This window comes from Ceratotherium simum, chromosome 14, assembly GCF_057802395.1.
Source record: "Ceratotherium simum simum isolate JZ-2026a chromosome 14, ASM5780239v1, whole genome shotgun sequence".
NCBI lineage: Eukaryota > Metazoa > Chordata > Mammalia > Perissodactyla > Rhinocerotidae > Ceratotherium > Ceratotherium simum.
This window is the reverse complement of record NC_141913.1, coordinates 55,856,075-55,872,020: the sequence shown is the minus strand read 5'-3', so window position 1 is coordinate 55,872,020 and position 15,946 is coordinate 55,856,075. Positions and strand designations below refer to the sequence as shown.

Here is a 15,946-nt window from a genome sequence, read left to right as displayed (position 1 = left end):
TCCTATGTTCAAAGTAGAATACCACAATATGTGCGGCAGAATCACGGAGCTGTTACGCACAAGAGCTTTGCTCTCAGCGGACTGTTATAAAATGTCAACTCCACAGCTGCCTACTCATTTGACCTCAGGCAAGGTACTTAACTTTTTTTTTTAAGATTCAATTTTTCCTTATCTCTAAATTGGAGTTAATATAATCCACCTTAAGTGTTGTTATAAATATTTTATAAGATGATGCCTTTAGAGTGAAAAGCACCATGTTTGTCACATCTGAGGTGCTCGGTAAGACTGCTGCATTATTATTGCTACTACTGCATAGGAGAAGTGGCTTAGACCAGAGGCGTCTGCGTATGTCTATGGTGAAGACGTGGAAATTTGTCCAAAATGAGCTATCAAAGGAATGACAATGAAGGCAGAGGCATATACTACTTGGATAAGTCTAAGAGCTTGATAGAAGTACAGAACCCAAGAAATATGAAAATGAGGAGCAGATGGCAAGTGGGAGACAGGTGGGAGACAGGTGGGAGACAGGTAAGCAAGGCTGGTAGTGGAGTTTGTGTGTGTGTGTGTTTGCACATATGCACAATATAAGCTGGGAAAGGACAGTCATAGCTTTTTCTGTATGACGTAGAGAGTTAAGCAATGCCTCATATTGGGTGGCTATGTCAACATGTTCGCTGGTATGTCTGAGATGAGAGGGATCAGGTAGGGAAAAATACTGCAGAGGAGAAGCACTGCAGAAATACAAGTGGTCAGGAAACATGCGACTGTGACATGGGAAGTGTGTGTCTGTAAGAAAAAAACACGTCTGCTGCTTAATAAGGAGATGCTGCATACAAGCGCACTCCCAGCTGAGAACATTTAGTTTTAACTTGTTCTTGGCAAAGAGTTCATGACAATTGAAAACTGTATAGAAATAAAAACCCCAGAGACAGTTAGCCAGCCAACCTTGGCACTGCTTGGACTCATTCAAACAGTCCTGTGAAGTTCGAAGGTTTAAGGGCAATTGGTTTCTCACAGATATTTTGCTGAGTTTGGACCAGGCTAACAAATAAAATGTAGTTTATACATTTAATGTAGTTTATCCATTTAATGGAAGTTGCTAGATGTCCTTTAAAATTGGACTTTGTGGAATATTATTTTCATTAAACTGGAAATAAAATGGATGTTATTATTATATATTTAAACCATGTACCGACCAAAATATTTTCATAGAATGTGAAAAAAGCTGGGCTTTAGAATAATATCAGAAATTATTACAAACATCTACATAAACTCTCTGAACCATTCTTATCTGTAATCAGTTACGCTTTTAAGAATATATATATTACTAGTCAATCTATTTATCTATAGCTATCTGTAAGTACATGCATTTACAGAGCTACTCTTTGAATACTCTTTGTATTTTGATAAATACATATTAAAACATTAAATTTCATAGGTGTTTTAAAGAAATTTTTCACTGTCTTTTGATTTTGAAATATGTAAATATCTAGACACTGTTGTAAGGTTTATAAAATTAATGTCCAACGTCTGCACGTAATGAAAGCTGGGATGAACTTCAGTGGTGGTTATAAAATTTTAAGCATTTAAAAATAAAACTAGGGCTGGCTCCGTGGCTTAGCGGTTAAGTGCGCGCGCTCTGATGCTGGCGGCCCGGGTTCGGATCCCGGGCGCGCCCCGAGGCACCACTTCTCCGTCCAACGTGAGGCCGAGTCCCACGTACAGCAACTAGAAGGATGTGAACCTATGACATACAACTATCTACTGGGGCTTTGGGGGGAAAAACTGAATAAATAAAATCTTTAAAAATAAAACTAAATTTTTTTCTTTTGCCAGCCATTTTATGAATTAGCTCATCATTACTGAGCCTTTACTAAAGGCCGGGTGATAGTCTAACATTCTGAAATAGATATTATTGCTTCTCCCTCCCCTCTTTTAAGAAGGCACAGAGAAGGTAAGTGACTTGCACAAGGTCACACAGTTCTGTTAGTTTTTCTCTAGCATCTACCCGGTTAGTCACTATGGTGCACTGTTTCCACATAATGCACACACATTTATTGAATGCATCCCAGGATTTGACAACTATGCTTACATTCTTTGAAAGTAGGCTTAACTGTCTTCCCATGCAATTCTTACACCAATTTCTTAGGATTTAGTTTGCCCGCTACTGGCCTACATCTTTTTTCTATTTTGCAGCACTGTGCCAAAGAGAAGACAATCTGATTCTTTGCACGGTATGTGTATATGTCATAATTATATGTTCGTATGCTGAGTCATCTTGATTGACCTTTGGAATCTATTGTTTTCTTTAAGGAAATCATTCTTGTAGTTGACCATGAGTAGATTTATGCCTCTGAATAAATAAGACTATCATAGTTCAAAAAAAAAAGGAAATCATTCTTGTAGAGTTTCTTTGCTATTGTTCTAGTCTAGCAATGCAAATAAAAGAAACAAAATTGTATTTTTTAACATGAAAGTTGTACTCTTTTATGTTAGACAGTCATTTTCCTTATATATCATCAACTCTAATCGAGTCAATTAAACATAAAATATATATATATAAAATGCATTTTCTGAAGTGACAGCTAGAGTATCCCAACAAATTTTAAGGAGAAAGAACTTCACTCTTACACTACGTTACAGAACCGCTTATTAGAAAAATTACACACAGCTTTCTCACTATTTCCCTCTCATTTGTCTGTTTATCCAGAAATGTGCACTTTTCTTTGTGTTTATGTGTGTTAGAGACTAAATTTTCTTTAGTGTTCTGAAACTGGAATGACAGTAAGTGAACTGATTAACTAGGATCACAGGCCCACTTTAATTAGCAACTATAATAATTTGTTCTAATTCAGCTTGTGTTGGTTTATTATAATCAGTGTCTACCAATCAGTAAAAGAAAATTTGGCAAATATACAAATGGCATTTTCCAGCAGGGAACTGGTCATTGCCAGTAGTAATTAGGGCTCTGGTCTTATGATTAATAATTGATAATATTGAGCAATAGATTCATGAATAGAACTTTGAATAAAAAATTTGTTAGCAGATATTGCTATATATTAGATATTACATACCACTTGCTATCACAAATCACACATCTAAACTTCTCCCAGAATTTCTTAAACTTCCATGAATATACTTAGAAAGAGAATGCAAACAGTGTTAAAATTTTTCTGTGTACTGTTTATCAGAGTATTACACTTCCAAATTATTTCACATTTTCAGTGTGGGAAAATTCGTTATTTTTTCTCATTGCTGATAGAGATTCCTGTAAAATGTGGGTATGAAGAATGCTTGCACTAAATGGAAGACAAACTGCAGGATGGAGCCCATTCTGGAAGTCTTCCTCCTTCCTTCAAAAGTCATAAATGAGCACATGGCACTCACGGCTGTCAGATATACTTGAAAGGAATTGAAAGATATTATTTAGCTACAACTGGAAATAACAATTTAGTGTTTTCACAATACTTCTTATAAGAAGTATTATGGTATTTTATACACTCTAAGATGCCATCAACTGAAAAACATTATTTTATGTGGCACTATGAAAGAATAGAGCTGCTAATTAAACTGTAACTCACATTTGACTGGAGAGGTGTTAAAATGTGGAAAAAAAAAGTGCATCTTGGAATTGATGCAATATAATAGTATTTTCCTGTTCACACAACTATTTAGACAAAAAATTATTTCATAGGCTGGTAGTAGTCAATACTTGGGTAAGTTTTATGATAAAGTATAACTCTAGAAGGGCAAATTCCCTTAATTTTGAGTCGATATTTAAATTAGTGGTGCAGAAAGCTAGCTTCATTCTGTTTCTCTCCTCTTCTCTGGGCTCCTCTCCACTTTGGCTTCCATAGAGATGAACGCGGCATTTGACACATCTCCACACTGATAGGGCAGTGGGTAGAGTGTAAGGCAGTGCTGCTGGTTCATGAGAAATTTCTTTTCATCTTACAAAAAGGAAATAAGATAACTTGTTTTTAAATGATTATTGTTCAAAAGGTCTATTGTTCTTGGAACAGTAAGGTTTATTGTTCTTGGAACAGTAAGGTTTTTTTAGTTCATTAAATGTGTTTAACCTGTTTTTATTCCTTACATTTCTAGAAACAGGAGCATGCAAAATGAGAAATAATAGAGAAAGAAAACACTTATCTGTTTTCTAGGAAAGAAGTTTTATGTGAGACCCTGTTATTCATTTTTTCCTGTCCCCCAGAGCTGAGGAAAACCATCGGATTGACAGTTTTGGACAGCAGCCCTCCGGCGAGTCCTGCAGTGGGGTCTTGAGGCATCAGACTTTGCCAGTATTTCAATACCACTGTTATTTGTCCTTAAACTGTGCAGAGAGCTTTTTTGGTGACCAGGAGGCAAGAATTACTGGAAATAGGAACATTCCAAATACTGTTTTTTAAAAAATAATACACTATAATTCTTATTATGGAAGGCTGTCTATCTACAGATATGCTTTTAAATCATTTGCAATGTTACAAGGTTAGACATTACTAACGACAACTTCTCTTCCTTTTATTTACTTATTTTCGATAAGATATCAGGAAAAATCTGTTTTATTTAAATTTCCTTCATGTCTTCTCAGTTGTTCCTTACTTGTGGGCATTTTATAACACCTGTTAATCTGAAGAATATAAAAACAAATTTAAAAAAGTTTCATATTATTTTTTTGTCTGTGTGTGTATGTAACAGATCCATGACAATCTCAAATTAAAATATTTCAAGACATTTGAGGTCTTGTTGTCGATGATGATTTGAGCCTGCACTCAACCTCAGCTGGCTAAGTCACACGGCCACATTTTCGTGTGGTTTCCGATCAATGGCTTCTCTCCTAAAGACAACGAAAACTTCCTTTGATAATGCTGCACATGTGCGGCAGAGCACCTATAAATGCTTTAGGGCAATAGAATTCAAAGAACTCTGATGGTTCTAAGAGCAAGAATGATCTCTGTGAGATGGACACAAATTCTGGAGGTGCTGTTCATTTAAATATCTAGCTTTAATAATTTCCTCAAATATTTGAATCTTAATAATATTCCAGAAATAGTTCCTGTTTAAAATTTATGATGTGGCTTAATCCTCCCACACACTCCCAAAACCAAGCTCTCTTTTAAAGTAAGACTAGTTTGGGGTTAATAAGTAAAGAAATACAGAGACGACTTAAGATTGCTATCCCTTTTTCCATCATGATCATCTTCCTTTGCTAACTTGTAGGAGTGAGAAGTTGAAGCTATACATCTGACTGCAGAGGGGCAAAGTGTCTTCCTGGATGGCAGAAGTCATTCTCTTTGGAGGTTTCACTGAAGACCTTCCAATAATTTGATTAACCAAGAAATCAATCAGGCTCCCACTGACATGACAAACAAGCCCAAGTGGTGTTTTCAGTATCAGTGATCAAAATTTTGTGATGGTGCTATCTTACCAATCTGGTTAAATGATTTACATTAACATGGAAAATTTTCGATATTGCAAGGAATAAAAGGACATGAGATAATCTTACTCTGGGCAGTACAGGCTACTTGATCCCATAAAATTCTGGGCCACTTGAGAGAAGGAACTTTCTTGCTCTTCTCTTGTTTTCCCTATACTACCATGCAGAGTACTGAGTACAGAATAAGCACTTTACAAACCTGAGAGTGGTTAATAACTAGCTAAACTTTACTCTAAAATTTATTAACTGAGTCAGTTAATATTAATTCTTCAATTATCTTTCTCAATGAAGGAAATCAAAATATACACTTTTAACAGCTTTACCAATTTAGTGATTCTTTTTACCCACTACTCTACAGTGCAAATGCACTGTTTTATTCACAATACTGGGAACTTTTCCTAGATATCAGATTCTTGAAGCATGAATAGAAACATTGCCTAACTTAGATTATGGAGATACATAAAAATATGTTTATTCTTGTGTCCCTCAAGAAAATACACCAGGGAAAAACAAAGTCTTACACACATATGATGTCAAAAGATTATATTGAATTCTTTCTCTTATAGTTAAGAAATGGTCATTGAGACATTATTTCTCATTCAAGTTTGTTTATCTATAAAGCCAGTAACACTCTTAAATCATCTCTCTTTGAAAGGCTGAGTAAATGCTTCAGTTGCCTGAATAACTATGTTTGGGGCATTGGTTGCTAATATAGCTCATTGGTAATTTAATCTTGTAAAATCTTTTTAATCACATTAAAAATATGTAAACATTTTCTATCTGATCAATTTTAATCTCACATGGTGCAGTTTTAAAACTGGAAAGCCAATGAACAGTGTCATCTTCCTATTTTTTAGTAGATACATAATAAATGAAGTACAACACTTTTATATTTTAAATAGGTTTTTTGGTATCTTTCCAACTCCCAAGTTATATTTTTGCCTAGTTTATAGCACAGACCATTTTATTTTAAATAAGCAAATGAAGAGTTAGATACAGGGTATTTAAGTACTGTTTCATACTTGTTGGAACTTCTTTTTTAAAAGAGCTTTGCGCATGTAGAGGGGGTCTCTTAGAAAAAGAAAAAGTTATGTCTGGGAGACCTGGAAACCTTCGCCTGTGGTCCTAGAATTTGGGGAATGGGGGCAGTTTTCACGTGGTGGTAGCATGCCCTCAGAAAAGCATCATTGGTTCAGCTTACTCTAAACAATGGACTAGATATGGAGTAATTTTATTAGTATTAACCTTCAAGAAAAGCGTAGTGGTACAATCGTTTTAAAAATTAAACCAAATGCTCCATTTGCACATAGGCACCAAGCTGATGGAACCTCTGATTTTGTGACTTCTAGAAACATTTGGTTTCTTTGTTGAGCTGTCCTGAGCTTGCTGTTTAGACATCTGCCCCTTTCCCTTCCACCTCAGGCACCCGGGCCCGTGGGGTGCTGCTCCAGCTTTAGACGGCCCCAGGTCTTGGGGAGCGGTAAGTGATCTCGGCAGGAGGTCTCTAACTCCTTCGCTCCTACCCCGGACTTGTGTCTCAGTGGCACAGGACACGATGAACACACAACAGCATCAACAGCAAATGTGAGTTAAATTTTGTTTTGCAAGTTTTTTTTGGCACAAGATTGTTAGACATACTTGAAAGGGATTAAAAGATATTATTTAGCTATAATTGGGAAAAACAATTTAGTGTCTTCACAAACATTACAAGTCTTATAATTATTCAAAATCACTCCTGCAGATGGATCACCATCATAATAATGAACATTTGATGGTACTTTCTAGGTGCCACGTCTGTTCTCAGCACTTCATATATAACAATGCATAGATACCTCATAACAACCAAATAAGTAGAACTATGGCATTCTCATTTTACAGATAATGGAAAATGGACATTTAGAGGTTAAACAACTTGCCCAAGATTACACAGCCAGTAAGTGGTGAAACTGGGAGACCAAGCCAGGACACAAACTGAGTGCTCTCCTTTATGGCAGACAATTAAGTGGTTGCATGAACGAGCTCTTGGAATTTCCTTCATGAAAATATAATTTAAATGACTCTGCTTATGAGCATTTTGACTGTTCAGAACAACTCTAGGGAAAGAACTCCAACTGCTAACTAATGGCGAGTGACATCACAATTGTTAATTTTGGGTGCAAACGAGCATCAGCAGATTGCAAATATGGGCTGAAATGAATGCTCAAGACTCTGAAATAATTTGAAATTTGATAGTTATACTTTTTCACCTGATTTAAGCCACTAGAAAAATGTCATATTGATTAGATAATTGTTATAATGGTTTAAATTTAATCCAAATCTTTCTAGAAGATTAAGTCATACCAACCTCCTATTGATGCTTCTTCAGTTAATCCCAGAGTCATATTAATAAACCTACTAGTGTTCAAGCTACTCCTTCATCCCCATGGAAGGCCAAATGTCCTGTATAAGCCTGATTTGCACTTGTCACTCTTAGGTATAAGGAAGGCTCTTTAAACCATACCTTAGCTAGAAAGACAAAAATGTGTATGTAGTATTGAGAAAATTAGAAATGCATTAAGAATAAAATAAGATAATTTGTTAAACTAGTTGTTTGTTTTCTTATATTTAAAAGATAATTTTCTTTTATATTTCAAAACGTTATGTAATTGAGAATTTAAAATATCAAAATGAATACAATACTACACATAGAAGTCTGTAGTCTTTAAACTGGAATAGAATTATGAACGTTTTTCTGATGAGCGGCCCACCTATTTCCCAAAGCTCCACCAGTCCTCTCCTAGATGAAATCTAATGCATCTCTATATATCCTGAAGAGAGAGAGGAAATTCACCTCTTAAGATTGTGGCCAGGGCCGGCCCCGTGGCTTAGCGGTTAAGCGCTCGCACTCCGCTACTGGCGGCCCGGGTTCAGATCCCAGGCGCGCACTGACGCACCACTTCTCCTGCCATGCTGAGGCCGAGTCCCACATACAGCAACTAGAAGGATGTGCAACTATGACATACAACTATTTACTGGGGCTTTGGGGAAAAATAAACAAATAAATAAAAATAAATAAAAAATAATTAAAAAAAAAAAAAGTTTGTGGCCAATAATCATTCTTTTGTTCGCTCTTCAAAAAAGTTAGTAGTAAAGCTTATAAATTTTTTTCAGCTACTTGTAAAATTTACTCTTTCAGATTCTTTACTAAATTATTTCTTAGCTTGACCCTGAAACTGTAGTATAGTTCCAGGGCAGGATAATAGACAAATCGTTCTGTTGGTAAACAGTATAAGCTCCTTCTGCAAACATTTTATTTTTGGCTCTGAAACAGGTACAGAAAGAGATAGCAGTTTCAGAAAATCTACAATAAATATAAAAACAAAAAGAAAAGTGGAAACTTTTCTGGTATTAACTTAATTTTCCTAGTTATTTTGGGCCCACGTTTGAATCTCTGATCATCCAACTCTATGTGGAGATGTGCAGAAAGCATTGCTTCTTATTTCACTCTCTATGCATTCCACCCCTTTTTTTGGTAACCATGGCAACAGGTCATAGGTAGATACACAGAGTGCAGGGTTCCCTGTTAGTAGCCACAAATAACATCTTTTGTCATATGCTGAATAGGGTATTAGAGAGACAAGATTCCGTAACTGGGGCAAGCTCTCGGGCCAGGGTAGGGGTGGACAACCAGGTGCTATGTAAATGGACCCACATACACACAACGTGCATCAGACCTCAGTGACATTCATTTCCAGGCTGTTAGGTTACCGAGGAAGGAGCCTTACCCGGGCCTTCTGCTCCATTTCTAGCATTAATCTTTCATGTTGCTCAGCTATGGCCAGTGTCGCAGAATGGACCTTCTGATAGATCATTTCTCCTTCCCTTGTTTGAAAAGTGAATAGTCCTTCTCCTGTGTCACACATTCTGTGAGAATAGAGATAGGGAAAGAGATGGGTCTTCATGGGTTCGAGTACGTAACAGTTCTCCATGTAAAAGATGCCCCTGCCCTGTGCTACCCTCCTCCAGGACTGTCATAGGAGTTAGCGAAGCAGATTCATCCTTGGCCAAACCACCCAGCCAACAAGTGCATCTTTAAATGGTACTTGAGAACAAAACTAAGGTTGGAAATCCACGTATATTTGGACTTTTAAAGATGAAGTGTTCACAACAGTGTAAAAGTGGTTTAGGTTATTGCAATGCATGTCTTACCAATATTTAAAGAATACAAATAGTTGTTTTCTTTAAGGATTTTCACATTTGTGATATCATAGCGCTATCTCCTGTGACTTGATAATGCTTGAAATTTAAAGAACTTAAGAAAAATCTGCAATTTTATACTTATTACAGTAGGAACCAAGGGAAAGACTATACAGTTTTTAGTTTATGAATTTGCATACATAGGCTGAAGCTTTTATTTAGACTGAGTAATCCTTAAGTAAATCTTGGCATAGCCTAGGAAACAACATGGCATAAAGGGGACTCTATTTGCATATGAGGATATTTGGTTCAAATGTTGCCTCTGCCACTTACCAGCAGTGTGACCTTGGGTCAGTTGAATAACTTGCCTGCATCTCCTTACACATCTCTAACATATGAAAAATAATAGTACCCATCTCATAAGATCCTTATGAAAATTAAAAGACTTGATATACAAAATATTTATAGTGTTGCTTAGCATATATTAAGCACTCAAAAATGTTAGCTATTACTATTTTTATCATAGAGAAAGTATGGAACTAATCTCAATATTCACCATTGAGAAATGACTGGCTTAATTATAGTATTTTTATCTGATGGACTATTACACAGCCATTACTATGTAATTTCTGAGAGTATAAATTAACATTAAAAATTCTTATTCTGTAAATTCAAGAGGAAAAAAGTCAGAATACAAATTATTTTTCAATTATTTAATTATAACTACCTTTTCAAAACATAATTTTTATTGGAATAAAACCACAGACAATTTCTTAGGCAACAGGATTATAGGTAAGTTTTATTAACAAAGACTAATTCTAAAATGACAAATTTTTTTAAATTAGTATTTTAAGTCAGCTTTTAAAAATAATTGGAGGCTTTCAGAAAGACCCACACTATATCAATATGAGGTTCCTACTCAGATATTGGACACTAATTGGATTGCTGTGTTGTTGGTTTTCAGGTTATAACATTGTAACCACGGGCCCTCCAGGACCAGTTCAACTGACCCCATCTCTTATCAGCAGAGTGATTAAGAATTGCTTTTCAGAAATGCGCAAAGTCACCTAGCCAGAGCGTGCACAGAAGAGGAAATCTTGACCTGAAATGACCCCAGAACCAAAGCTCCTCCTTCCCACTGAACCCAAGGCCTGGGACACAACTGAAACTTGAAAGTCAGGCTCTTTTTGGAAGTGGGGGGGTGGTCCCTCATTCAGGAAGATCTGGTGTTAAAATTCCTTCCCCATCTCATTACAAATGTTTAGAACCCTATCATAGAAGTTTAGAACCCCATCATAAATGTTTAGACCCCTCTCATAAATGTTTAAAACCTTACCATAAATGCTTGAAGCCCACCAATCAAAACTTGTCCCACCAGCGTTTCCACGTGCCAGCCTCTTCTCCCTAACCTCTTAAATTTCACCACAAATCCTGAATCAGGGAGACAGATCCGAGGGCACATGCCCTCTGCCTCCCTGCAGGTTGATCTCACAGAATAAAGCCGATCTCTTTTCTCCAGGGGCTGATGCTATAATTAATTGGCCATTTACACACATTGGGCAAGAGAACCCCAAATTTGTGTGGTAACAACTTCAAAAGATTTGCACAAAATGTTCATGAGGCCAAACTATGTCTTCCAGCACCAAAAAGATTTTCAATTCTTCTCCATGATTCTCCAAGGAGTTTTCAGTAGAAAAGAAATGTCTCAAGAGGATTCAGACATTACAGAGGCTGCCAATGCCATCCCTTAAGGCCCCATAGAGCCAGCACTTAGCTTCTGTGAAAGAGATCTTAATAAAATTCACACAGCGTGAAATGGAAAGTCGGGGGGAAAAATGAAGAGTTTTCACAAAGTGAAACAAATGTGCTCTCTTTGTTGATGCAGAGGAGAAAAGAAATCCAACAGTAGAAGCATGAAAACCATTGAGAAGTAGTAAGCGCTTCTTGTTTGAGGGTGAGTTTTGTTCATTGTCACCTGAAAAACACTGCTTATTAGCCTTCGGAAATGAGGCCATGAAGACACAAATTGTTATTTCATACTCAGTCATTGAGATGTAAAGGTCCAAAACTTATCCACTTCCTGGGACTTAACTCTGCCCAGGGAGGGAGACTGAAAACTTATAGAAGGGTTTTTTCCAGCCTCTGAAATAAAAACTACTATAAACTTCATCCTTTGATCAAGAAACAAGGAGTAAAAACATACTAGCATAAAAATAAGACATTTTAGGTAGGAGGTACTCTTTCTTCAAAGCCAAGCTGAAGTCAAAATTCTTAGTAAAATTGGCTCATATTTATGACTTTTGTCAGCAGTGTTGGAATGAACAGTTTAGGTTTCCCTGGTTGTTGTTTAAATCATGCTCTTTTGGAGCTGGTAAGGAACAGCTATGGAGATTTTTTCTTATATGTCTAAACGAGTTTGTGGTAGCGAGCCAGTACTAGAGAAGATGATAAGGGCACAGATAAAATCGTCTCGATGGTTATTGCCTTGGTAGCGGACCAGCACACCTGCATCATTGGGAGCCTGTCCACACGACTGAATCAGAACCCGCATTTCAACAGTAGCCCCAGGTGATTCATATGCACATGATAGTTTGAGAAGAAGTGGCCGATACAACTCTTTCCACAGGTTACCATTTCATTCAAGGGGAGTGGGACCCAAATGAGGATAAATTAGAAGTCATGTCTGTGCAGCTTAAGGCTGTGACATACAAAACAGAGGGTTAGAAAGGAAGAAATATGACAAAAGGAACAAAAAACCTAAAAGAGTCCTTTCCTTAACTTGGGAAGATCTAAGACAGAGGTGCTAGTTACATTTGAATATCCTAACCCCCTTGAAACCAAAATGCACATTCCTCAATCGCATCTATTTAGAGAAAAAGTGAGAACATGGAAATGTATATTTGTCCTGACTCCAAGCTAGGATTCTCTTGAAATTTATAGACAATTACAAATGTTACCTCTCTTTATATTTAACCAGGTATTTGCATAAAATTAATACTTCTTCTTATCTAAAATAAAACGTTAAAGAATATAATCTCTAGGTCCTTTTCAGCTTTAAAGAATAGTCTATAGGGCTTCATAAAAATTCTAAGAGGTGAGTAGGACTTATTCCAGGTCATATTCATTTCCAGGTGTTTTCTTTTTTTTTCTGCCTGACATTGTGATATAAAGGACATTATATTACTATGGGACTCAAAAGACTAAGGGCGGACATTTCAACCACCATGTCATGGCCTGTTATATTCATTTATCACATATTTATCAAGTACTATAAGCCGGGCTCTGTCTTGAGCCTGGGGATGAAAAAATATTCACGGCTCATTGCATCGGAGGCTTTTCGAGTATTGGGGAAGATTAGCATTGTTCAAAGGATGACACTCTCACTGTGGTAAGTGCTACCAGGGAGAGGAACGGGGCCAAGAGGAAGGCAACGAGGGATTGACCTGAGCAAATTATTTTATCTACTCATCCCTCATCTATAAAATGGGGACAACAAGACTTTGTCACAAGATAGATTTTTTCCTTTTAATTAAATGAACTAACGTATGTGACAGTGGGCAGGAAAGGATTAATTTAGCAGGTATGGGTTGCTCAAACTTTGCACATTCCAAAGAAAGGCCTGTTTTCCAGATGGTTCCTTGGCTGGCTTCTGGAATGTCACTTTTGAGCCTTTGGAATATTCAGCCTGATAAGAGATTTCATGGACCTGAGGCCTTGGCCGGGCTGTACCAGTTTGACCAAATGAGTTTACCCTAACACTGTGACTGCGGTGAACGCCTGTTTTGCTCTGGTGGAGGCTGGGGTCTGGGTTGCTGAGCTCAGTCCTGTGGACACCGCATGCCTGTATGACTGACCCTCAATGAAAACCTCGGACACCAAGGCTTGGGGAGCTTCCCTGGTTGACAACACGTCACACGTGTTGTCACATGTCATTCTGGGAGCATTAAGCACGTCCCCGTTGACTGCGCTGGGAGGGTCCCTGCAAGCTTGCTTCTGGTCTCCTGGTCCTCATCCCCGTGCTTTTCCCTCGGCTGATTTTAATCTGTACCTTTCACTGTAGTAACCATAACTGTCAGTATAATCGCTTTTCCTGAGTCTTGGGAGTCTTTCTAGAGAAGCACTGAGCCTGATGGTAGTCTTGGGGACCCTTCTACCCAAGACAGCCAGCATGTGGTAGGCTGTCAATATATTTTGATATAATAATTCCTAGGGATCTAAGAGAGGATCCTCTCTTTCTTATCCCATCTCACCACTCAATTCCAGAATCACGTGAAATAACAGTACTGTCAGTCTTTTCTCTGTTGTGCTCTAATAAAGGAATAACTAGAGTTCAGGTGAATGTATGTATTCACAGGAAACGACTCCAAAGGAGATGCTCCGCTAGGCGTGGTTCTCATAGATGCCTTCAAGGGAGAAACAGCCCTAAAACATGGTGCTGTTGAGGCAATTCCACTTGAGAAAAAGCCCCTACCACGTGACTATTAGACCACTGCCTCCCTTGCCTGACTTTGTCTCAAACTTAGCTCTTTACGAATGGGTGGCTTCAAAATTCCAGTGCTTCTTCCCAATGACAAGCAAAAGAAATTTACCAAATCAAAAGTTATGAAAATAGTTTACTTTTAAAAAGGGAAAATGGATACTTTAAAATAATTCTCTGTGGGTCTTCAGATAAAAGTTTGCTACAGATGAACTTACAGACCTCTGGCGATTTTGTCTGTCTTCACAGCTGTATAATTTCTTTCTCACTGTAAGTTTTGCAATATTGTATACGTATTTAATGACCAAATATTTATCCTCCATGCACATAGACATTTTAGCAATGGAGAAGAACAGAGCAATGGAGAAGAGCAGAAACTCTTTCCTGAAAACCCAGTGGTGTTTCTATTCGGTATTTAAAATTTAATGTTTAATTATAGAAAGTAATGAAATTCTTAAAAGCACGGCTTTTCTGCAAAGCAGTTAAAACCAATTAACACTTTTATTCCGGTAACAGTTTAATCTTTATTATCATTTAACGGTGCTAGCATTTAATTCTTTTTTTAGCAGCTATAAAAACGCTGACGTTTTTCTCCAAGAGCTTTGGACTTAAAAAGTCAGACTTTGATCTGTGGGAAGAAACTACTAGCAAAATGTACATACAGAAAAAAGCAAGAGTATAAAATGTCCACAAATAGTCCCAATTTTATGAGAGTTAAATATGTGATGAAAGTATAACCTTAAAACTGTGAGGGAAAGCTGGACTCTTCAATCAACTGTGTTTGGACACTAGTCATTTTGAAAAATATTTGGATCCATGTCTCTTACCTCCACTGAGATAAATTCCAGAGAAAGCAAATGAAAAAAAAAGTACTAGAAGAAAATAGAGAAGAATTCCTATATAAACTCTGAAAGAGGAGGGAGTTTCAAGCTATGATCCAAGGCAAAAAGTGACAAAATAAAAAATGGATAAATCTGCCTGTGAAATTTTTTTTTACAAAATGAGAAAGAAATCATAAAATATCAAAAGAAAAATAAAAACTAGGAAAAATATTTGAAACTCACAACACTGATAACTTCTCAGCTACAAAATTAGGTATAATGTCAGTACTTTTTTCATAGGGTTGTTTCAGCATTTAATGAAGTAATACATGTAAATTTCAAAACTGTGTCGGTAACTTATTATTACTCATTAAATACTACTCCTATTATTACTACTGGTACTGAAATAGTTATCTAAAACATTGTTAAATGAAAAAACAAAGTGCAAATAATATGTATTAGTGTACTAACACTTTTTGTTACAAAAAATATATGTGGGGAGAATTTGTATACATCTTTGCACAGATGTACATTCAATTCTGCAAGAATGCACCAGAAACTAGTGTTATGTATTGGGGGTGAAGTGAACATGACAGATGTAGAAGTATGGTGGGGACACTTTTACTGACACTTTACGTAAACAGTCAAATTAGATAAAGGAATGGTACTGATTTATTAATTGAATTTAAATCCTTAAAACTAAATTAACATATTAAATTTTCAAGCAAGGGTCAGAGGACTCCCACAGGGTTTTTGTGAAGATGTGGTGTTTATAATATGCTTAGCTCAATCTCTGTCACTTAGCAAGTGCACTTTGACTGTTAAACTTATAAAATACTACACAGATCATTAGGGGCCTCCCTTCCAATTTAAATTAGAACACACACACATATTGTACATAAATTTTTATACACATTTAATCTCTTTCCCGTGTAGCACAGACATCTGATATGATTTTCAAGAGGACCAGGTTTGCAGTGAGATCTGGTTTGTAGTACACTGAAATAACAACAACCGCAGAGAATAATAATAGCT

At 36.8% G+C, this 15,946-nt stretch overlaps 1 protein-coding gene across 1 annotated transcript in view; it reads right to left on the bottom strand.

Annotated features, from left to right (window-relative positions):
* Positions 1-15,946, bottom strand: part of DOK6 (docking protein 6) — a 382,532-nt gene that overhangs the window by 80,450 nt on the left and 286,136 nt on the right. Inside the window, exon 6 of the mRNA XM_004422628.3 lies at positions 9,202-9,340. Within this exon, the coding sequence (XP_004422685.1) occupies positions 9,202-9,340 (139 nt within the window). The remainder of the gene's footprint in view (positions 1-9,201; positions 9,341-15,946) is intronic.